At 35.2% G+C, this 24,624-nt stretch overlaps 2 protein-coding genes across 9 annotated transcripts in view; one reads left to right on the top strand and one right to left on the bottom strand.

Annotated features, from left to right (window-relative positions):
- Positions 1 to 9,103, bottom strand: part of LOC143452557 (uncharacterized) — a 45,897-nt gene extending 36,794 nt beyond the window's left edge. For 3 of the 8 annotated variants that reach the window (XM_076953576.1, XM_076953577.1, XM_076953578.1), the window contains exons 1-15: positions 8,916 to 9,103; positions 6,630 to 6,927; positions 5,972 to 6,103; positions 5,204 to 5,388; positions 4,509 to 4,684; positions 4,198 to 4,321; positions 3,838 to 3,962; positions 3,523 to 3,669; positions 2,943 to 3,292; positions 2,621 to 2,761; positions 1,996 to 2,115; positions 1,756 to 1,875; positions 1,460 to 1,510; positions 1,281 to 1,355; positions 253 to 390 (exon numbers count right to left, since the gene is read on the bottom strand). In XM_076953576.1, the coding sequence (XP_076809691.1) occupies positions 253 to 390; positions 1,281 to 1,355; positions 1,460 to 1,510; positions 1,756 to 1,875; positions 1,996 to 2,115; positions 2,621 to 2,761; positions 2,943 to 3,292; positions 3,523 to 3,669; positions 3,838 to 3,962; positions 4,198 to 4,321; positions 4,509 to 4,684; positions 5,204 to 5,388; positions 5,972 to 6,103; positions 6,630 to 6,927; positions 8,916 to 9,005 (2,272 nt within the window). In that variant the 5' untranslated portion in view covers positions 9,006 to 9,103. Of the gene's footprint in view, positions 1 to 252; positions 391 to 1,280; positions 1,356 to 1,459; positions 1,511 to 1,755; positions 1,876 to 1,995; positions 2,116 to 2,620; positions 2,762 to 2,942; positions 3,293 to 3,522; positions 3,670 to 3,837; positions 3,963 to 4,197; positions 4,322 to 4,508; positions 4,685 to 5,203; positions 5,389 to 5,971; positions 6,104 to 6,629; positions 6,928 to 8,167; positions 8,226 to 8,915 lie in introns of all 8 variants that reach the window. The other 5 variants (XM_076953581.1, XM_076953579.1, XM_076953583.1 and 2 more) reach the window with 5 other exon arrangements.
- An 8,478-nt stretch (positions 9,104 to 17,581) lies between these two features.
- On the top strand, positions 17,582 to 21,176 carry LOC143452336 (3-galactosyl-N-acetylglucosaminide 4-alpha-L-fucosyltransferase FUT3-like). The gene is made up of 4 exons (XM_076953265.1): positions 17,582 to 17,863; positions 18,835 to 19,023; positions 19,185 to 19,438; positions 19,860 to 21,176. The coding sequence occupies exons 3-4, from the start codon at positions 19,349 to 19,351 to the stop codon at positions 20,445 to 20,447; spliced, it is 678 nt and encodes a 225-aa protein (XP_076809380.1). The 5' UTR covers positions 17,582 to 17,863; positions 18,835 to 19,023; positions 19,185 to 19,348; the 3' UTR covers positions 20,448 to 21,176.
- Positions 21,177 to 24,624: the final 3,448 nt, after the last annotated feature.

The raw sequence follows: 24,624 nt of genomic DNA, 5'->3' as shown, positions 1-24,624 counted from the left end.
AACAATCGCTATTATGACGTAGATTTCGTAGATGCGGTTTATATGTGAATGAATGTAAACACAATTAACTGTGTACCACGTAAGAAGTGCAAACCGATACATATAATGACTAAATACAAAGAGAACTAAACGAAATACCGCAAAAATCGAAATTATTTAAGCGATGGTCATTAAAACAAGTTTATATTGTGTGCAAATTGTTGTGTAATTAGTTTATATTATTCTGAGATAAACTAGGAAATAATTAATCACCTCTGCTTCCGGGGTTTGACGTAGATATCCGTTGAGCATTTCTCTTCCGTTTTGTTTTACGCAACAACTGGTGGCTGGGTCCATAAATTTTTGCCTTGCTTACCTGTGTTGGTTGCGACTCAGCTGTGGGCGCGACGTCTGAAATTGAGAAAACTCATAAAAGGCGTGTTATTTGTGGTAACTATCACCAACAATAGAACGTTCACATGCGTGGCCATTAAAAGCCAACCATTCAACAATGGTGACTTTGCATAAAATCTTTCACAGTCAATCATGACAATATATTTATTTAATCTACTGTCATATTTGTCAGGAGAATAATAAATAAGACTGCTCAAGATCTTTGTTAGTATCAAAACAAAACAGCAACCAGTAGTAAGCGTCAAATCAAAGCCCGTAGTAGTAAGTGTCATATTAAAGCACGAAGTAATAAGCGTCATAGATACAGCAGTTCAAAATTTGTAATATCTGTTATGCAAGCGCAATATGTGTTAGGTTATGAAAGCACTGGAACCCCTCCGACAACCCTTTACAAACTTCCATCCATTAATAGCATGAGCAAGCCTAAACGACAACTAAACTGCAAATGATCCAAGTTTGGCATCACAGTCGTTGTCATAATTACCTCGGTCTACGTTGATTTTACTGGCTACAATTCGTAAGACACGTGGCCTGTCATGGCCACACTAACAAATAAGGTCTAGGCTAAACATACCGATACACGAAAAAAAGGCCAAAGTTTGGCAACAAGGATATACCACAGCAACAGCTTAGGCAAATCAAACCATTTGCGGCAGATTTCGTTAGAATTGTTTATTGTATTATTCAAGCCAGAGGATAAAATAACGGACATGTTAGACTAAAAAAAACTTAGTAAACTCCACATAATCAAACTTCACAATTTGTACAGATGATGGTAAGTCATAAAACTGGGCAAGTTTTTTGGATTAGTGTCTCAAGAAATGAAAACAAACACTAGCAGCAAACTCTACGGTATAACTACACGTCTACTGCTCTCTGCAAGTCACCTTTTTCGTCATAATCAAAATCCTTTTTAGCTGATCTTGGTGTAATGAGGTCTTCCTCTATTGGACTACGGGAATCTGCGGAACATGAGACAAATTCACACTATAACGGTTTGGTGGATGGCAAGTTATTTGCGAAGCAATATGGCAAAAATGAAAGTTAAAAATAAAAAACACATTACCAGTGGAGGAAACGGAGTTAGATTTATCATTTCTTTTTGAAAGGAACACATCTAAAAATAATTGCAAACCAAATAAGAGAAGATCTACCAAATAAGTAGAACAATTGTAACAATGCAGTCACCAGCTGCGATCTTAACACAGGCATATAATTATCAACAACCTTAAATCAGAAAAATCATCGAAATTAAACCCATAAAATCTTGATTGCGTCATGATTATGCAATTTTTATCACATCGTCTACTCAATCAAGTACTACTTTTAATCAGTGATTTGTACACTACGGCATCCTTATACCATCGCCAACATCCAAAAACGATGACAACTCAGACGCATCTTTAGAGCTTGGCTTATTACTTTGTTGGCTTGCTAACTGGTCGACTAATTTCATTAAAGCAGAAGGACTTTTTCTGCCACCTATACAACAATGATGAACGAGTTATGAAGAAAAGCAGTAATTGCACTTTCAAGAGATGGAAAGTATTAATTTTTGAAGAATTTTCATAACTTTTGCCGTGATTATGACAAGCTGGTCACCTTGAAATGGGTTAAACGCACTATCAAGGTCTCTTTTTCTCATTTTAGGAACAATTTCTTCTTCTTGTGCCAAAGCTTTGCTAGCAGCAGTTTGCCAGCGATGTTTGACAAGAAAGGGATCTGCAAATTTGACAGGATAATCCGCTTGGGTCAACAAAATAAGGTAGTAGTCACAATCGAGTGACATAACCTGTCCTAAATTTTCAAATTTAAATGCAGTGTAATCTAGACCCAACAAAGTTTTAAAAATTAAACTGTCAGGTCGCCAAAAAGGGTGCGATGTGTGTAGCAGATTCTACCAAAAACACAGTGAGTTAGTTAAAAAGTTTGTTTAAACTGAAATATTTTTTTTATTGAACTTATAAGACAACATTGCTTTGAACATCATCATTAAAATATATTTAATCCAACGTTTTAATGAAACTATTATGTTCAAAACTATGATTGCTGTATCAATAATGATTTCCTGCTCTGCACAAACGAACATGCCCTTAAATATGGAAGTAAGTGGCACTTCAAAGCAATGGCAAAGCCATGCATTACTAGTAGTAAGCAACAGGTCAATTATTTTGCAACAAAGTGCAAAATAACCACTGAGTATCCCGCTCCAAGCATTGAATTCTACCTTTCACGGCAAGATTAAGATAATCGCACGGTTTCTTGGTTGGACTATGGTTATGAATCTTTCGTTGGTTACTTGATACCACAGGTTGACTGAGAGTTCGTCGTTTAAATTTCCTAGGTGTAGTAAGGCCACTTCTACGGCCTGTATGTATTTTATGACACCGATGAGACAAAACCTAATACCATCTTTATACTAACAGCATAAATATTTTGCACTATTTTATGAATAGTGCACATTCAAAAAGAAAACTAACAACAACTTGCATACTGAGACGCTATCAGTCACCACAAAACCGTGCTTAACCCAGGAAAGAGGTAAATACCTTTATTCGCTGGTGGTCCAAACACATTGCTTCCTGCACTTGGCTTCACAAGGTGTTCAGTGGATACACCACTAGTAGTCCTTGGTTGTTTAGTGCCAGGAGTCAAAGTCTGTTGCGGTTGCCTGGAAACCGGTTTCAGGTCAACCAATTTCTTTTGTTCTGGCTCAGCGTGACGTCTTTGTTGCATTGCTGGTTCCTTTCCAAAAGATGTGGATGCTGGGGAGAATCTGGAAGGAGGATCGGCTGCTTTTCTTGGTACCGGCTTTGCTGTGTTTTGCGATGGAGGAGAAAAATTCGATAGGATACGAGATGGTGGGGTTGTGGAAGCAGGAGATGTCAAGGCAAAATACCTGGATTTTTTGGGTTAATAGTCAACACTCATTACTTTTGACCTCACAATTTTTTACAAACATAATATGTCACGCATAGATTGTAACATTAAGGGTTTAGTAAATTATGAAAACACTCTGAAAGGTAAAACTAAGCTAAGAACGGATTCGTAAAGATAATAATCAAGGCCAAAGTTAAGGTATAATAGATCCAATAAAAGCCTAAAACATTATCATCATAAGCGTTCTACCTTCCCATTGGGGAAGAGCCTGCTTTCGAAGTGGCGGTTGCTGTTGTAACTGTGAGGTTTGTTCTCTGTGAATCCAAAGTCACTTCAATTTCCTTGCTACCACTCCGAGGCCGTTGTAAAGAACTAGACAGTTTCTCAGGCTTCCGGCTGTTTATGAAATCATAAAACTACGATTTGTGCAAGTGAAAACTGTCCAAATGAATCTGGTACAACTTTTTATAACTTTTACTTATAAAACTTTTATAAAAACGCATACAATAAACGCATATAACTTTTTAAAAGGGCAAGGGATTTTTCTCTGAATAATCAACGTACCCTCTTGCTGCCCAATTACCCCCAGGGGATAAGACAGGGGAGGGTGATTGTAACCTTGCAGGGATATGCTGGCCCCTGCCACGATCAGGGAAACCACCTTTACCAGAAGCATTGCTGGCTTGAGGCTGCTCAAATGGTTTTAATAATAAACAGGGTGTTAAAAGTAAGTCGGCAGAAGAACAGGACATGTTGCATTACGATTATAAGTCAATAATAAAGTCTCTGATGATAATAATAGTCAATAACAAAAACAATAGTTAATATTGAGTCAATGATAAAATTACTAAGCGTTGGCATGCATTGTCCAGTAACTGTAAGGATGCATCTAACATTAAACAAAGATGAGAGCTAAAGAGATACCTTGGGAGGCACATCCTTGGGACCAGATTCAAAAAATCCAATTAAATTTGAGACAGGCTTAGTATTATTGTCATCCACCTTTCTCAAGCGATTCTTGTTTCTTGGAGGTGAAACACTCCTTGCCCTAAAACAGAGTATGTCAGTATTACTCAATCGACATCATGTAAACAACAGATTAAGGTACACTAATTGTTAGGAACCAAACTAACAATATCTAAGACACAAAAATGAAAGCAAGAAAAGATTTACAAAAACGTTTCACCTTGAAATCAAAACGTAAATTTAAAAGGATAAACAGCGTTGAAATCTACCTGTTACTGGATTTGGTTGCGGCAAGCGCACGATTAGGAGAAAGGCTTCTTGAGCGTGTCATTTGTTCCCGTCTTCCCGGCAAAGTCTGAGATCTTTCATGTGCCAGCCTCGACCTTGGTGACCTCATGTGCAATGACGAGGGAGCAGGTTTCTGAGCAGCTTTCACATCTGACGGCTTCGTACAATAAACAAAATATAGGTAATTTCAACTTCATATCAGGAAGACTGTGATATATCTAAACGTAGAGGAACAGACAATCACTTCATTTGTATCAGAAATGACTTCAGATTAAAATATCCGTAATTAAATTCGTAGTTAATTTTAAGCTAATGTTATTTTAAAGGTAATTATGTATCTCTGCTCTGTAAGGCTGGAAAGAAAGGATAGTAGTGTACTAGTATTTGTTAAGTCAATTTTGCACAATAAACAAAGCAGAAGTGGCAGTTAACAGGCTAAGAGCAAAACAGTGAGAAGGAATTTCAAGAATAAACACTACAACCAAACAACAAGCAATCATTCTAGTTGCATTTCTAATTATAGCGACAATCAATAATGACAAAGATGAAACATCAGCAATTAAACAGGATACTTCTCCCTTGGCTAATGTTTATTCAAGCAAAGTTATATTTTCACAGCTGACAGAAAATGTTTGCTTAGAGAACTTTAGTGTCAAGCATATATACCACAGCTTACCTTCACCAGTCTTTCCTCTGGAGGTATCTGTCTGGTGCTAGGCCTCTCTGCACTAGGCTTGAATGAGGCCTGCTGTGTTTTTGCTTTTGCTGGTTTAACCACATCGGGGTGGTTTTGTTTTGGTTTCCAATCGTTATGCATTGTTCCTGGGCGTCTTGAGGGTACTTTATGCATTGGAGCAGCATCTAAGAAATTGCAAACAGAACAATCTTGTTAAAATCACGAATATGGTTCAATGAAATGAATTAATGGTGTAAGGCATAACAACGATTTCAAGTACAGTAAACAGTAAAACCAAAGCTTTCATATTACAATGTATTGGAATAGGATGATATCTTATGAAAAAAATCACATCAACAGGCAAGCTAAAATAAACTTTGGTTTATTAATTGTCATTGCAGGAAAGAAGTAAAGTTCTATGTATCAAGCAAGATACTAAAAATTTTGCTGGCCAGCAGAAATAAAGGAAATTGATAATGTCAATAGCTTCCTCATTCAAGCCAATCTCTCTATTTCACAAGGGGAAACCCCATGCAGAACCTACTACTCAGTTGGGAATTCAATTCATAAAAATGAAATTAGTGGTGTGTAGTAAAGCAGACACTTCAAAGGGGCATGGTTTTGTTCATTTGGTTGTAAATAGATGATTTTCAAAAGATCAACGTACGCGACCATAATGTAACTAGATACACTGAAATCTGAACAAAACTAGTTCAAAAATTACAATTTACGAATACGAATAAGATCAACTACAAAACAAAAAATAACCTGGTTCCACATGATGACCATTCTGCAAGCTACTGGCTGTGTTTGATGACACATCACTTCCTTCAGATGGATCAGGCGCTGGAACCATATGACGATGGTTTTCTTTGTCTTCCAATATTACAAACGGGTGTCCTACAAGTGCATAGATGTACATATAATTCCGGTAGAATGCCTTTATAACAGGCATATGGAATTCTTAGAATGCTAAATTAAATAGCTTGTAAAATACCCAGTAGCTGATCAAGATAAAAACTACATAAAAAAAACAAGTTATCAAGTGTTAAGCAGTGAAGGTTGGTGGATTTCAAATCACCAACCTGCTGTTTAATAAAGTCTGTGTTTATTTGTGTGTATATATATATATCGCATTAATGTCCTAACTATCTACCAAAAAGTATAAGGTGCGACTTGAACAATAATTTTATATATATACATCGTATTATTACATTATCCTATACAAAAACAAATTTAAAAGTTATCATATTATATTATATACACATATTATATACATTGATGTGATGCTCGTGTAAATAAAATCTGTTACCATTTTAGAGGCAGAATTTAGAAATTTGACTTATATGCATACCAGTTATACCTATCTATGAATAAATACAGCAAATGTTTTTGTCTTTATCAAACTGCAATACCAGAATCTTACCTTGTATTCCTTTTATACTGATAGCAACTCCATATTCAGATGAGTTCTTGTTTGATTGAGCCTTCTTTGCTTTTGACGCCTTTGCTACTCCAGATCCAAGCGAATAATAACCACGTTCCAGTTTAATTCCAGAGTCATATCTTGGGTCCATCTTCTTTGTAGGGCTTGGAACTTTGCTTGACTTTTTCTCAGTCGGTGAAAATGTTCGTCGGCGCGGTAAAGTTTCACTGATACGTCCAGTTGGTACTTTACTCCCGGAAAACCTGCCACCAGTGGAGGTTCTTCCACTAGAATTGTGCTGTTGATAGAAATAGATCGTTTAAGTGGAAGTCAGCATCAAGACTTACTTTTATCACCATGAAGTGAAAAACTTTAGCGTTTTGAAGATGAAATGCAGCAAAATTGCAATGGGCAGGATAAATTAAACTGAGTAGACTGAGTGCATGAGCATTGAGAAAACATAATTTACTTTGCTATAAGTAAAACGTTAACTTTATGAAGTTGGTGTAATAAATTTCCATTTAGTTAAATATATATAAATATACATCTATCATGAGTGGTTGTGTAAGCAAGCCAAGTAGGCATGACATGAAGCTAGTATTGTGCATGAAAAAACTATACAGATCATATATGACAATGTTTCATACGTGCGTACGTATGATAAATTAACTAGTTAGCAATTTTATATTTAAGCTTGTGTACAAATTTCAATATATAATTCATATAAAAAAACAGCATCATACAAATAGTAACAACGGAACATGGTACATAGCATCCATTATTACATTTACACTTTTTCAAGTTTAAACAGCTACAGACCTAATTAAATGATATATTCAGCTACTTTACAAAGTTTTACTTGAAGTTTTTAGTCTTAACTATAAATCATATTTAATTCATGCAAAGAGCATCCACTAATAAGCAATTAAAACTTTTGATATGAAAACATCATGCACAAAACCTGTATAAAATCATGTTAAGAAGAATTTTAACTCAATTAATCAGTAGGCTTAATTAGAATAACAAAACAAACTAGACATACAAAGTTTGATCACTCTGGTGAAACAATACATTTATGTATGTCAATACCTAGGATTTTGCTTACTCAAAAACACATGCACACATATATATACCATAAATACACAAGAAAAGAATGTAGACAAAAAAGATTTACTGAGCAAATACAATGACCAACTGACCCAGAAAATCCCAGAGGAAAATTATTTTAGCAATGTTATTTATTGTAAGTTAAAACTTATGTTACAAAACTCCACCAAAATGTTTTTATCAATAACTTGTCCAAAGAAATCTACTCCAAGACAAATATATGTACTGTAGTTAGTAAGCTATGTAAGGCACAGCTATCATGCAGAAATTGTTAGTAGTATGAATCAGCATCAGCCTTTAAAAGCTACTTTATTGCGTTTATGTTTACGCCAAAATTTAGTTAGCTGCTTAGTCAGCAAAAAATTGCCACTAAAAGAATTTTAACACTCCACCAAAATGCATTTCAAACAAGCCACATTTTCTTTACATGCCTTTAATAACTTTCTTCCCAGTAGGCCTATAGGATATGGGTTACTTCTAGGAGCAGTCCTGCAAAAAATAATGGAAGCCGAAAGCAGTTAATAATGTCCTATGGGTTGATATTATCAATTTGTTTATTAACATGAACCATATCTTATGATTGGGTTAAACATCTTGTAGGTTAAGGTCTGATGTAGCATCTGTTACGTTAGTTAAGCACTTTTAAAACCTTTTCTGACAATAGTATGGGCAAAGTTTTCAACTCTAGAACCATATACAAACTTGCATAACTGTGAAAAACCATGGCTGAGGTGCATGGACACTTTGCACAGTAAAACATTATTATAGGCTATGTATGGTATACGATAAAAATCAGTGCCATCCTTTAAAGGATTTCCAAAACATACAACAAAATATACAATTATACAGCATATTCAAACCAACATATTATGCTCCACCAAATATTATGACATCTTACAATCATGCAAATTAGGTTAGTGAAGCCAGGAAAGAATACATGTATAAAGTTTAGAAAATGTTGGGTCTTATTTCCAATGACAAAATCATGTGATTTTAAAAATTTTACTATTCTTAACATGCAAATCCCTACTACTAATCATAAATCTCTAAATCATATAGCTTGTTAGGCTACAAAAAACTAACAATATAGCTTGGATAACCTATGAACTCCAAAACAGGAAAAAAATAAAATCTATCATTATGCATCTCTACCCTTAGGCATAACAGAAAACCACTTACGGATAAGGTAGAATTGGGGGAACTACCAAAGTCGCTAATTCTTTCAAAAATCAACTCGGGCGTCAATTCAATTGTTGAAATATCCGTCATATTATCTCTAGCAGCAGTTCATCGTTTTAATTACACTTTTTCTAAACTCATAACGCGGGCGATAATCGTCTGTACAAAATAAATGCAAAAACAAATTAAACTTTTAGCAGATATGCCTAAAGATCTTGGAGACACATTCAGACTGTCGTAAGAGCTATGTCTGCAATTCAAGTACCCGGTTAAATTTGAACAACCAACTTGCGGAACTGTTGCAAAGTGCACTGCTCTGATTTGGCGTTGTATTGCTAAAACGCCAGTATTGCAGTCAACAGCGCGTGACGACAATGACAGCGCTCAGTCAAACCGATCATTTACGGATCTACCGCGGTCTAGTTAATTTCAAAACAATCGAAGCACAGTCTTTTGTGCAGTAACAAAGCTGCGATGTTTTGCAAAAGAATTTGTTTAAACGTAACGTTTTTCTAAAGAGGTCGACCTATGACCTGTGGTAGCTGTTTTCACTCCAATTAAATTTCACTGAACTGCTCAGCGGAGCGTATGAAACGCTACAACACCTTTAGTAACCGCCAATAATTGAGATCGAACCGCTTTTTGGCAAGCTATCTTATGTTGCAAAGAGGAAAATCGCGCGTATATCGCCTTGGGCGAGACAAGTGGAGCAGATTACAACGAAGTAATAAAGTATCTGAACATCAAAGGCTCAAAGCATCGTAAAACTGCATTAACTTGTCACTCTAATTTTAACAATTGCAATTTGCATCCAAGCACGTTTTTAAAAGCTAAGTCGGTAGTTACTGCGACAATACTCTGCCATTTGTTGTGCGAATCTTTTTAGCAGATGAAGATAATGTAAAAAAACATCGGACAATCTCGCGAGTAGATGGTTATATTATGGATAAAGATAACAGAAACCCACAAGTCATATTTTGCACGCGCTAGCCTAAATTTCTTTTGGCGTGCTGCAAATTTCGTTTCAGTTCACGAATTGTAAAGCGCTGCATAGAACCGTGAGGTGTTTCTCGTTTTAACAACCGAGTGAATATCACACAACGACCTTATATTTTACAAACAACATCATTATATCACATCTTACTTTGTCTGCGTCTACATCGTTCTGTGACGATAAAAGGATTTATAGCTGATGACGATAGCCCAAGAAACTTGCACTAACTCTGTGTGAGACTTTACATGAAACATTTCAAGTTTTTGTGCATTGCCTTTAATTAAGCCATTTCGCTTTCCATTGAAGGGAAAGCTTGCAAATAACCATAAAATTTCATTTTGTTTCGCTTTGAAAAGCAAATGCGCTATTGATTTGCATCCACGCTTTTATTCCATTACGCCGACTTTTCCAAGTCTTGATGATCATTTGATTAATTATATATTTTTTGGGCGCTTTTATATAAGTAGTGGCAGGTTAAAAAATAACAAAAAGTACATTTCTACCCAGTTGTATAAATTCACACAAATCTTAGTTTGTTGAGACAGTCCCACACATACCTAGGTTGATCTGTATCGAGCAGCCCGCAGAGAAGAAAGCCGTAATTTAAACACATCTCCACTTGATACAATTACACCGGTGACGTAATTGCGGTCGCATAAACAAGAGGCGAAGTGGCAAACAAAAAACAAGTTGACAAAGAAACCTGTAGCGATACCTGTAGGAATCTTTTCAACTCGCAACGTTGCCCTACAGACAAAATCAAACAAAGTAGAATCTCCGCAATGCAAGCTTAAAGCATTGAGTGAGCTGGTATAACCCCAGTCAAACCACGCCCTAACAACATACGAGTTATTTATAACACGCAAGACGATAAACATCTTTTCTGACATGAGCATTCAGATTGTGTTAACGGGACCCGGCGAAATCAGATTGAAAACAGAGAATGCAGTAATTATTGGTAGCGCGCTTCAGACCGGCAATTTCCACATACCATTTACCACTTACCGCAATAAACCTCTCATGCTGTTTTGTCTTGTGAAACTCCCTAAAGACAACAATTTTATCAAAATGTTTAAACGGGCAAATGCGCGCGTGAAACCGAAAAGGCATTTCTCGTAACGTTTTGCAAAACGGGGAACTGAAATGGCCAACAAAAATGACGTCATCGTCATCACAGGGTTGACGATGACGTGACAGCGACGAGAAAAACTTCAACAAGACAAGTAAATAGTTCATCTGTCATCAAAACACGATCAACTCAGCCTAGGTTTTTATCGATTACAACATCTTCATGAAATAGAAACGGCTCGCGGTCTACTCCTGCTGCTTAGCCAACATGACTTCCTTGTTGTTAAACTGACAACACAGGAAATATAGCCATTTTACCATAAAACGCCTAGTTCCGGCAAATTGTTGGCGAATATATGCACATTAGCGCGCAATATCCGCGCATGTAAAGGCATCAAGTGCAAGTGCAGTGTCTGAAACCACACTTGAAACGTCAAGGGGATCGACAGTATTAGTTGTAACGACAACCCGCCTCATGCCTGACACGAAAAATTAAAACCTGGGTCACGCATGGCCAACCATGAGCGTTCAAGCGTGAATAAGGTGTTTCCAATGGGATCAAAAAGATAACAGAAAAGTTAAGGTTGGGCTAAAACCACTTGTTTACGTTTGAAAAACGTTCTTATGTTTCCTTTTCAAATCTATAGCCTACTTTACTAGCAACAGTTCGGTCATGTTTCCCAACGTGTGGGTACACCGACTAAAAGCTATAACTGTTCATCTTGACTAAGCTGCAAAGTATCACAGTAAAAACTATGTCTTGTTTAGCATGAAAAATGACATTAAGTAAACTGGTTTTATCTTGTCGACCAGGAAACTAACCAGTCGCTAACGATACATCTAAATACATCTCCTGTCCCTGTTCCTACTAAACACACGTGTAACTTCACGCTAACAACGTGACACTTTTCAGGATCTTTTCAATCGCTTTCCGGTCCAAGTACGGAGATTATTAAGTGCTTATATTGTCCTTAACAAGCAAATGCGTAAATAACGACGTCCTATTAAGTCAATAGACTTTCCTGAACGACTTTGGTTGGATTACAAAACTCGAACGGGTCAATCAATATCTCAGGGAGAAATACCCGTTGATTTTGCCAACGCTTCGTGAGTTATTGCCGTCGGTTATGTTTTTGTAACAGCATTCTTGCCTTGAAATTTCACTTCAGCATACCAATGTTCTTAGGTAGTGCTGCTATGACTTAATGATACACTTGCGATACTATTTTCAACCAGCTATAAACAAGACGTGGGATTTGTAGCTTGAAACCAGAACCTTGGCCAATAAGTTTATCAACGTGCCGTTCTTCGTGTAGCAAAACGGATTACGTGATGATCGTTGACACGTACCGTCATTGGAATTCGGCGCAAATGGAGAAACTTTAAGCTAAATTCGTTGCAGTCACCGGCTCAGAGTCATGTTAGCTGTCTACAGGGCAGACTTTAATAACATCACAAGTTTATAGTAATTACATCATATTTTAAAACAGCAAAAAGAAAATTCCGTGATATTGGTTCACGGAAATATACATTTCGTCTACGCCCTACACTCCCTACAGGATAACTATTCCACAACCATAAACCTACCACAACGCTATACTTAGCTATAAAGCAATGTTAACAATTGCATATTTGTACACACCGTAAAACATCGATGTCACCATTTAATCAAGCACTATTAAGAAAACTTAATCTCAGAACAATCAACCATGAAATTAGTTTTGAAGTTTTGAATTCCCAGGTTGATTGCCAGAACAAATCATCACTTCAAATGCATGGCTCTTAGCGGCAATCTATTAAACTTGCCGTTAGAGATTCCCCCTAGATCAGACTCCATTCCCAAGGCAATTAGCAAGACGTAGTTTCATTGTAATTTAAGAATCTTGCGCTAAAATCTCATGTAATATGAGATTTTGAGGCAATCGATGTGGTTTTGCTAGAGACAGGTTTAAAACGCCTAAGAGCACCAAACGAATTTAATTTTTTAGTAAATTCAACAAAGCGCGATTAGCCCGATCTATTTTAAAACGGTCCTTAAAACGGTCCAGATTAGGATTAATTGATAGCACAGAACCTCACCCAAACAGGCCAAACCTATCTCTAAGATACATTAAATACAACGCTATTTGCACGTCGTAAAACGCAGCGTGTAGTAAATGATTAACCGTGGCGTACAAAACGTAGTTTTAAAGCTTCCTTGGCTTTGTTTACCGAGCGGTGTTATACTAAGGCTTTCATGTTTGGAATGACATCTTTGACATATTTTCTGTACTTGTAGGCATTCAACTACGCTTGATGTAAATGCATAAATAAGACCACCTGTGGGATGGCTTGGTAACTAACAAATTCATCCACTAAGATTTGCTGAAATCAAGTTTGCTAAGTAAATGTTGCACAACTGATAAATGGAGATGAGGCCAATGTACATTTATCATCACCAATGTAATACGACCTTTGTAAGCACCAACAGCAATGATTTCAAACCACAATCAATAAATAGACCTACAACCCACGTCGAAATTTAACAAACCAAAAATAAGTTCAAAAAACAACAACCAATATAACAGTACTTCAATTGTATAAGCAATTATTGCTTGCTTTGTCATTCCTATTAGAACGATGTCCACCTGTCTTGTTTCTTTCTCACATATATTCCATTTGCAGTAACGAAACAACAACATTTTATCTCTTAATCTTCATGTTCTCTATCACTAACCCTATTCTTAAGCAGATAAGTCAATTTTCCAGGGAGCATTTTCCAATTGCCATACAAAGAGAGCACATTATCCTCTTCACTGCACTAAGAGCTTCTTTAAGTCGGATATGACAATGTGTAATAGGCAATTGAAGTGAAACGAAGAATCTCTGTGCAGTCATTGGACCGGAAAAGGCGGTTACGTTATTTGTAGATCACACGACTATTAAAACTGATGTCATAGTTTGTTTCAATACCATAATAATAGATTATGAATGGTTTTAAGAGTCATTTTTACAGTTGATAGACAAAGATAAAACATAAAAACTTCCAGAATGAGTATTCCTCTATCACATTTAATTGTCTGAATGTCTCAAATAACCAATGTCTTGCACATTTATTAAAAAGTATACACAATAAGAGTTGCTGCCAAAATGTGAAAATAATGGGAGAGGAAAAAAGATAATATCTAACTATATATATATTTAAATGTTCAATCATTGGACAAAATGTATCTACATCACAAACAATTCGTCATGTCATAACTAACATAGCTTAAATGAAAGTCCATCGACTATTTGCTTTCAAACAAAACACGGCATACATATCCTATTTATACCTTTTAATTTCAGAAGAATGAGAAATGAAATTACTGATACATACATATATTATCGGTATATCACTTAAAAAAGGAACAGTTAGTTAACAGCTTATAACAAACAGACCTATACTTAGATCCTACTCTAAATTACAACAAGATAGACCTAAAATATACAACCCGATAATACCGATATCACTAAACTTTAAGATATTTACATATATTAGTATATAATGTGTTAAGTAGATTTAAGTCTTGAACAAGTGGCAACTGCAAATTGAAATAATTTCTCTGTGTTTGTTTGTTTCTGACAGCATAAAAAATTCTTTCACATTTTCAATTGAGTTTTTACTTGGCCTAGAGTTCCATTTTGAATAGGTTATATAGTCTTACATGGTACAGTATATTATACATCACAGTAAATCCCGAATGTAAGATTTAAATACGTCAACTCAACCATATTCACATTTATAATAATACTGATATACGAGTTAACAAGTTGTTATAGCATTGAAGCATTAAGCATATGCTTTATATATATATAATCACAAACAAATCTTTGATGGTCTCGTGGTGTTTTACAAGTTGAATACTGGCAGCCTGTGCAAGCAGCAATGCTTCTACTTATGCCCATGCACAAGTTCTGAATGAGTTACATTGGTAAATATGCACATACATATATAAAACTGTAAAACACAGACATACCATAAATATTAATAGAACCTATTTATGACAGTTACTAGATCGCCTCAACAGTCACTGCAATGTTAAAACGTTATTGACAGTGTTGTACTGACTCGAGTCATTGACTTTTTTACTCACGTTTTTGATGACTTGACTTGAACCAATGACTTTATTCAAGTCATAACTTAAATTGACTCGACTTGACTCGAGTGACAACTTAAAATGACTCGAAAGGACTCAAGTCAAAAAAATGTCTTGGTTACCTCAAGTGAATCTTAGTGACAAACTGACAATGCCATTGATAGACCTGCCCTTAATGTTGATGGTGGTAACGGTGATGGTAATGGTGCTTTAATGTTTACCATTAAATATAGGTGAGCAGCATAGTGTATAAACCTACGCCTTTAATATCCATTACTCAGAAAGCAAAACCAGCATGCTACTTACATCCACCAAATTCGGACCTCGTATGGAACTAAACAACTAAACAAAAGTGACATCACAACTAGGTTAATTACGTATAACAGTGCAGTTCTTTACTAACTTCCAACCAAAAACTCAAAAAGTATAACTACCGCCGTACTGTTAAGTAGCACACTACTAAATAACAGTTTATATGCGTAAGTGCGTAGGACTCAATAATAATTAATAACATGTCTCTATGCTATAGGCCTAGTACAGTATATGATATTAATAAACAAGTATAATATTGCTACGGCACACAGATAGCTTGTCTAACCCCCAACTGTACGAAACATTGACTAGAGTTTGATAAATCTCACTCCCGCGTCTCCCTCGCTCATCTGTTGTCTATGTACATATGTAGACTTGGAAGCAGCAACATGGTAGGGATCGGCAAATTACCAATTTTTGATACTGCTTGCTGCTGTCGCCTTGCGAAAGATGCAAGTAAGCAATTTGGTAACAGATTTTTAAAAACACGATTTAAACCCTTTGATGAAAGGAAAGAAGATGGGATTGTTTAAGCCATAACAGGTTATTATTTTTTTTTTTGCAAACCATTTCAAATCTCATCATAACCTGGTTCATTACAATATTCCTTCTTGTCAACTGGGCAGCGGAGCGGTAGCAGCGATTCACAATGATAAAAACCCGTGTTCGATTGTCAGCGGCGATACCTTTGTTACGTTTCTGGGCAAGGCAAACAACGGTTGCTCCAATTCAGTGTTTTGCACCACATGTAAGTACGAAAACCAACAATCGAAACATGCACACAAATGATCTCAATGATTGAGGTTCGGGCCGTGAGAAAATATCACTAAGTTTAATCGCTATGTCGATTGAGGCTACGTTTGTTAACGAAGCCTAACCGTGGCATCATCAAAATATTACGACTATATTAATTGCAAAACTCGTTTATTTATTGCTAAATTAACATCGTAAGCTCATTATTATTTCTTGCTTAGGTATCCTAATTAATAACAGACAATCATAAAAACGATTAAATATAACGTATTCAACAGTTGATCTTACAATGTTCACAAGAAGACACAGCTTGAAATAGCTTGCAAGTTGGACAAATTGATTTACAAAGAATTAACTCATCACAATAAGCAGGAAAAAGCACGGAAGGGAAGCGGCTAGTGCTAAACCATTTACCATTTTTATCAAATGATTAAATTCTGATATTTGTGAGCTTTTTTCTAAATTCGTTTTACTGTAAAACATTCCATGATGATTTGAAGTGTTTCGTTAAAGATTAAGATTGTCGTAAATATAGAAATTATCATAAAAATCCTTTGCGCTACTAATCCAGCAATAATTGCATTGCAGAAAAATTTCGAACCGCAATTAACATTACTGTACAACAAAGTTTACCACTTGGTGATGACAAAGATAAATTGAGATCGCACTTTACACTAAATAACTCAGCGCTATTGCCACAAAGGCAAAATTTTCTTCAGTCGAAAAGGGAAGAATCATACCATACCATACCTTACAGAAGTAGACTTTGCATACTTTGAAAGGAAAATGATCTTTCTCTATACTTTGTTTACGTGTTTTGTAAACTAACTTATTAAATGTTGATACTTGATATCCAATGGCAATTATAAAAGTGATAACTTTCACAATTTGACGAAATCTTGAATGACATGCCATGAAATACCCGTGTGGTGCAATCTCAGGGATTTCTTCAACGTCACAAGACCGTTTGTTATTTTTTTGTATTTAAAACATGATACCGGCGTGTTAAGTTACAATAAAATATTCTAATCAATGGCTAAAAAAATGGCATATTTATTCTGCCCACTGAATGTAACAAAGCTAGTTGCAGGGTACTACAATACTGTAACTCGTGAGTGTTTACGTTGCCTATGTTCATGTAATAAGCTGCAGTTTAGCATTGAGTAAGGTCTATATCGTAAAATATTTGCTAGCAAAGCAACAAAATAGATATATAGATTATAATCATTACTTTTGCATAGTTTGTGTTTTCTCATACATAGTCTTCAGCAAAATTCATTGTTGACATTCCAAATAATTTTAGAACAATTTGGTTGCTGCCGTGCACTTCTGACATTAGGAAAAGAATCAATGATTGGTTACTGTTGTCACTCGGCATATACTTCTAATGTTTGGTTACAACTAACTAATTTTGATTACCTTACAGCTTTACGTTAAATATAATTAATCTAAATTTCTAAAGTTTGTATTAAATCTTCTTTATTTGTCTGTCTTTAACAACGTTTTCCGGCATACCTTGGACTTACTACAACCATGAGAAAGTTTACTCTAATTCTTAGTTTCTTGTGTATCTTGCTTGCAATATGGGTTGCAAGTAAACTTTTAAACAGGATTGAAAAGAAAAGAGCTGGTGGTAAAACAACTGAGTCTAGAAATACCGCGCAACCCTATTCCAATGACAACAGAAACATAACCAACAAAAAGTAAGCATAGATCTAGTTTTGACTATATAGGCATATTACAACCCTAATACCCATTTTCGGTCAGTCAGTCAGCTTTAAAGAGTCATTTTCCTGAAGACTTTCTCGTAAAACAATACTTATTGTATTATTACTAAACAATACTTACTGTATTATTACTAAACGATACTTCTTCTTTTCAAAACGATTGCTAGAGTTTCATTGTCTTTTACAAACGGTTTTGTTGAATCTGATTAAATTCTTTTGTCAAAATGTATGAGGTGTGTGCATGAAGCTTATCCCAAATAAATGTCCAACAATACTTATTGTGACGTGTTCTTGCAACTGAGAATATAGTTTGCGGCTTGTTCCTCCGCGCCAAACTTACTAGCCGCAAACTAATTTGTCACTGTCCATTTGTCCAGGCTTAACTGTACGCAACCCAATTCGGGTTTCGCAGATGGCAGAGTTTGCCATTTCTCATTTGTCCAGATTGACCATACTCAAGCCAAGTTGGGCCACGATACTCCTGAGGTGTGGGAGTTGGCGTCCGTTACGAAATTATAAAGTCTGGCAGAGAATTTCTGCCATTTCGTGTTTCATTTATGACCGAACAAGTCGCACGAGCCTAAAGAACCCATAACGAACCGCACTGAAGCTTCTCGGCTTCTTCTGGCAACTGCATTTCCGTACAAATGGCTTGCTTGTTTTAGTCGCTGGACTTGCTTACAATAATCATGGGGATTATACCTATGATCATATTATGTTCATATACAGTATACACCAGTATACATATATATAAAATCACAAATTTTTGTATACTTAACTTTTTAGATATTCTCGTATACCGTATATTAATAATGATTGACAATATGAATTTGCTATATATAAAAATTTCGGTTGCAGTTGTAAATTTTAAAGAAAATGTAAATACAAAAAATAGAATTGCCGGTTGAACCGATTTGCGTTAAATTATCCTCTTATTTTAACTTCAGAAATCGTTACCACATGTTGTTTTGGCGACATCCGTGGGACAATCCAAATGTTGGACTTCCGGAAGAAGGACAGAAATTTGGCTCTTGTGTTGTTACATACGATAAAAAGCTATTAAAACATGCATTAGTCGTTATGTTTCATCATAGTACCTTTGATTACCCTCCTGGACCGCAGAAACTTTATTACAGGTTAGAGAGTAAAGAAATTGTCTTAGGTTATCCAACATAAGATCAAATTTAATACAAGCAGAAAAATAAAGAAAAGTACTGAGTACGTTCACAAATGACCTTCGGTTATCTATAGTTTCTTGAACTGCACAAACGTTAAATTGTTTTATGTTATATGACAGAGACAAAGACCAGATTTACGTCTGGTACAGTTGGGATAGCCCAGCCTACATCAAAGAACACGACAAAATCTGGAAAAAGCTTTTTTAACTGGACGTTTACCTACAGAAGAGATTCTGATGTTCAGTTCGGAATTTTTGAAGGTACAAAGCATGCGCATGAATGGATGAGATCTCTCAAAGGACAAAATCTAAAAAATACTTTGAAATATCATAATTTTCGTCATTTAAAACCCAGTGTTGGAAATAGCTTGGCGGTAAGTTGCTTATGAATTATACCACAGAATATATGTTATGCTATATACTGTAATTATTTGAAACACTGTTTGAAATTTCCATGGAAAAAACCTGGAAAGTACTTTAAGACCCAGTTACGGAAATGGCTTGGCAGTAAGTTGCTTATAAATTTTAACGAATGTATTTGTTCTGATATATAGCCCTTTTCATCACTGTTTGCTGGGTTCTTTAAAAATAGATAAAATTAAAAAATTCAACATTTAGAATGTTAATAAGCGCCTTTATCGTAAACATTGGTTTCAGTCTGTATAATGTAGTTCATATTTAAAGGGAATAATCTTTCTGATTTAAGTTTTAGTCTTTAACACTTTATTGTGAGTCAAAAATGATTTGTTGTGATTTCTATGGAGTTTAATCCAAGGACTTGCTCAAATGATCCAGGTGTGGGCAGTAAGCGACTGCAACAAAACCGACGGTGCAAGAAAGCGCATGAAGCTGGTGGAAGACCTCATGCAAGCTGGACTCGAAGTGGATCGATATGGCGCTTGTTTCCATCGACGCCAGACTTATATAAACTTTAATCTTTATAAATTTTATTTGGCTTTCGAAAATTCCTACCATTGCCGGGATTATGTCACCGAGAAGTTTTGGTTTAATTCCGTAAAAAATCTGTTAGTTCCTGTTATCTGGGACCCAGCCAAAGAGGATCTGGAGGATCTTGTTCCTAAAGGTTCGTACATATTTGTTGAAGACTTTGCATCACCAGCCGACTTGGTAAAATATCTGATATACCTTGACAACAACGTGGCCGCCTATCTTGAATATTTTCGTTGGCTGAAAGACCCAGAACTACTTCCAAATTACATGAAGCAACAAAGCCGTATAGATTATTTGGGTTTTGAAGAACTCTGTCAAAAAGCGAGAGCGAACACTGAAACCAAAGTTATCAATGACATAGCTGAGTATGTGTTTGGAACAGAGAGAGAGGAGTGCTTGGTCTCTGAAGAAGAACGACAAACGTCTGATTAAAACCTAAAAGACTGAACTATAAGCTTATAAATTTATAAAAGGTTGTTAACTTATTGTGGTAAATTAATTATTTGCTTGTCTCAAGCAGTAAATTTATCTGTAGATACTGATAAATTTAACCTATAGTTCAATTTACTATATAACAATTGTTGCATATCTATGCTATTGTTATTTGCTATTAATGCAGAGCATATCATTACATGGGAACATATATCACATATGTAGTATATGTAAGTCTATATATGTATGGTCTATATGTAGTATTGCTCTACTGAATTATTGTTTGGGTAAATTGTAGGATATTTTCTTTTGTATAAAGCACATTAACATTAGCTAATTAGTCTATGTTTATCAATTTGTTTCTGCAGCGCATTGAATATATTTTGATGTTGTATCAACCTAATTCTATAACTTTAAGTGTAATTAAAGGTTTTATGAAATGAATTCTTAACACTATTGTAAGCTATTATCTTTTTGTGTCCCGTAAGTGGCATTTGATTCGGCTTGTATGCTGCAAGCTGTGCTGGCAAATGTTGTAGTGTAGCCTATAAAACAGTAAAAAGGGATCTTATTATACAATAAACAAAACTTGTGGTAGTTTTGTATTGTATTAAAAAGTGTTATGCTGCTCATTAGAAAACTGTTTTACCAAATTGAAGTTTGAAATTTTTCAACTCTCTCAATACTAATCGTTGTATAAAAGGGAATTGCATGTCAATAAAAGAATTGTTGAAATGTCATTTTAAGTATGGGTTTATATTTAAAATAACATATGTATGAGCTCTTAGTCCTTCTGACAAATGCGTTGAGTTCGAATCGATCACCAACGCCAAGCATGCTATAAGAATTGTATCGAAATTTCACAATATTTTTGCGAGTTTCACAACAACCGCATCTTGTGATGTGTGACGTAAGAAAGAATAGTACTGAAACATGACACCACAAGAACAAAAAAGCCGGGGAACTTATAGACTGCTATCTTGTAGCACCACGTACGATGTGACATCATCTACAAACGTAATCATAGTTTTTTCTTTCATAATTTTCCGTGATTATTCCTTTTTTTATAACAAATAAACAATATGTAACAGTAATGTATCTAAGCCTATGTGAAACGTGTAAAATCGTAAGTCTTGCAATAGCTCAATAGCTCAATAGCGTGTATGTGATATAGTATATTATAGCTCGTGTGCTTGTGATAATATGAAAAACTGGCTCTTAATATATCAGTACATGCTTCGATATAATACATTCACGTTAGAACGTATATACAGCATACAATGACCAAAATTTAGACAGAATCTATACAAACTTTTAAGGATTGTTTCGTCGCAGCCATGGTGCGGCAAGTGATAGGCTACTGCCCACTAGTAGTAGTGAAACTATTTCAATCTGGCCTCAAAGCGTCGCTAAAATGTTACAGAAAAAGAGACCACGAAGAGAGTAATTGTCAATCTAGCAGGAGTTTATCCCAGGATCATCATATGTTAGCGCAGTTTAAGTCGATACTTTCAGTAAGTTATTTGCGTATTTCTCGGATGGAAATTTAACTACCTTCATTTGTGCACAACACGTTGGTACTCTGGTAATGGTTTGCAAATATGCAAAAAAAAACGAACTGACGATCATCCCGGGTCTATTCATTAACAGAAGATAATTGCAGCCAGTTTGTAATAACGTCATGTATGTTACCTGAAAGTTTACAGCAAATTATAAAAAATTGTCCTAGTATATCAAACACTCGATTTTAACAAAATAAAATTTGATCTAGGTTATAGGATGATTAAATTTCAGCTCTCTGAAAGTAACCGTAAGGTATTGTCATTTTTAAAGTCATCTTGTCGATTTTGATGAACCAAGAGAAGCACATGTCAAAACAAATTTCTTTCAAAACCGTTGACAATATTATATACTGTATAATAATTAAAATCATATTATAGTAACATATATTAACATATACACACACGATAAGTGTAACATAGCAAAACACTTGTATTCATTGTTATACTCATTATGATTATTAACTTTTTATTTTATTCAGAACTGATATAACAGTAATCGAACGCAGATAAACATTAAAACAAACAAACACCCACATTTAACCTTATTAAAGTAAACATCGATACATTAGTTATTTAAAAAATAAACACGCATAGCGCAGGTTGTTGTTGATTACAGAAGCCACGTTAACAGTTGATAACAAGAAGTTTGCAAATTCATGTAATAGCAAAGTACTATTACTTTTCCTTATCAAAATCACTTCAAATCGTGAATCGTGATGCTTTAAATTACTCGTGATGATTATGTAAACAGAGGTCTATTAAATCGAATACTCACAAAGTGTTTTTCAATACATGTTTGCAAATCTTTTTTCGAACGTGACTTTTTTTCTGCATTTGATCCAGCTTTGTCATCAAACTTTTCTAAACCTGCTTATTCGGCAGTATGAAATCGTTCATCCAATAATCCTTCAGTTACCTAAACAAATAATTTAACTCATTTTTATATGATACTAGTTAATTTTGTTCTAAAGTTATTTCTCAGTACTTAAATTTGTTTTTGTAGTCATCAAAGCATTCGTATCCTAAATTCTTTAGCCTGTACTTTTCACCAGCCTACAAAATATTTGTATTGCTCATAACGCGCAATTGTAAATTATATAATTACCTATAAATTATTTTATTTTAACTAATTTTTATTCAGTACCATTGGAAAAATATTTGTGACATTTTTTACGTAATTAAATAGATTTTCCCGATCAAATTAATTTACAAATTTTTACAATATTCTAGCAACATATCGAATACGATGCGTGCAGTATTAAAATGGGAGATTTGCATCATCCGATATGCAACGTATTAATTATCACATTTTATCTTCATAAGCGAAAGGTTGTCTTTAACAGTCAACTATCTCACGTTCACATAAGATTCTACAGATGAAATGAATCCTTTGCTTAGCAACTCTTTGCACCAAATTTCATACCCGAATAACTCTTTGCAGGTCTGCTCGCGGAGTCCAGCTTCTCTCGTGAAGTCATCAACAATTCCTTCAACAGCAAGAAGCTGTTATTACATGCACTAAAAATTAAATTTGCACATTGTCAAACAGAATTTATTGTACGTAAGTGACGGTTGCTGTTTTTGAAACCAGCGACCAGTTGCGAAATGCTAAAAATTAAAGAATAAATAAATAATATAGAAACAAACAATACCTTATAACATAAACCTTTTCTATTGCGTTTTACTATTGAGTTTTACAGAAGTGACATGACACAGCTAAAACTTTCAAGATCCATTAAAGTCCTACAAGCCGCGCAATATGCGCATGATAACATATATGCAATAATCAGTGTAAAAGTCAGTGGCGTACAGTGAAGCAACAACGTCTTTGCACCGAACGCCCAAACTTGAAGTAATGGCAACACCTCTGCTGCCATGCAGCGGGAAGAGCATCGGGAATCAATTCGTCTTCAATAAAGACGGTATAGCACAAAGACATCATAACGACTTTCGGCCAAACAAACAAGTGACAGTGTTTTTATTCCAAGTGGACAAATTTTGTAATAATTTCGTCCACCCGGTGGGAGCAAAGTTAAAAAGCACTTCGCTTGAATGCTTATAAGAGATTTTCTGGGGAAATGTATGTAACTGGATTGTTGTGCGCTTGAGGTGGCCTCATAGCCTTCAGTATAACAATTTACTGTTCGGTATTCCTGAACCGACAATATCTTTTGGACTTGTTAACTGCCTATTGTTAGTAGCGCGTTTTACTATCTACCGGGCCAAGTGTAACAACAGAAAACCATCAATAGAGCTCTTTGGACACTTGTTGAAGGATACTGAAAAATCCTAGAGGTATTCAGCAAAAGGAAACAATAAATTAAGATTTCATTATAGTAAATGGGGGCTTTGCCTGCCATGCTTTTGATGTACATTTTTTTAATTGCGCTATGCCATTTATTTAATACTACTGTTTATTTGTTATTTGTTGTTGTTGTGGTAAAATAAAAAAAATAAAAAAATAAGAAAATAATAGAGATTGTAGGATTCTGCTTATTCAATGCGTCCACATCCTGAAAGTATATACACATGACATATCACGCTTCGCAAGTATTTCAACAATTTAAGTTTTATTCCATTCTTTAAATGCTTTTTGTCAAATTCTGTTTTCAGAA

Source organism: Clavelina lepadiformis, chromosome 4 (genome assembly GCF_947623445.1).
Source record: "Clavelina lepadiformis chromosome 4, kaClaLepa1.1, whole genome shotgun sequence".
In the NCBI taxonomy this organism is placed as follows: Eukaryota; Metazoa; Chordata; class Ascidiacea; order Aplousobranchia; family Clavelinidae; genus Clavelina; species Clavelina lepadiformis.
The sequence above is the reverse complement of the archived record's forward strand: the minus strand, read 5'-3'. Positions and strand labels throughout refer to the sequence as shown.

Excerpts from the sequence above, each read along its gene's own strand:
- LOC143452336 (XM_076953265.1), top strand. The coding sequence starts at position 19,349 with ATGAGATCTCTCAAAGGACAAAATCTAAAAAATACTTTGAAATATCAT. Across the intron at positions 19,439-19,859 it reads GTGTTGGAAATAGCTTGGCG|GTGTGGGCAGTAAGCGACTG; the intron begins GTAAGTTGCTTA and ends CAAATGATCCAG.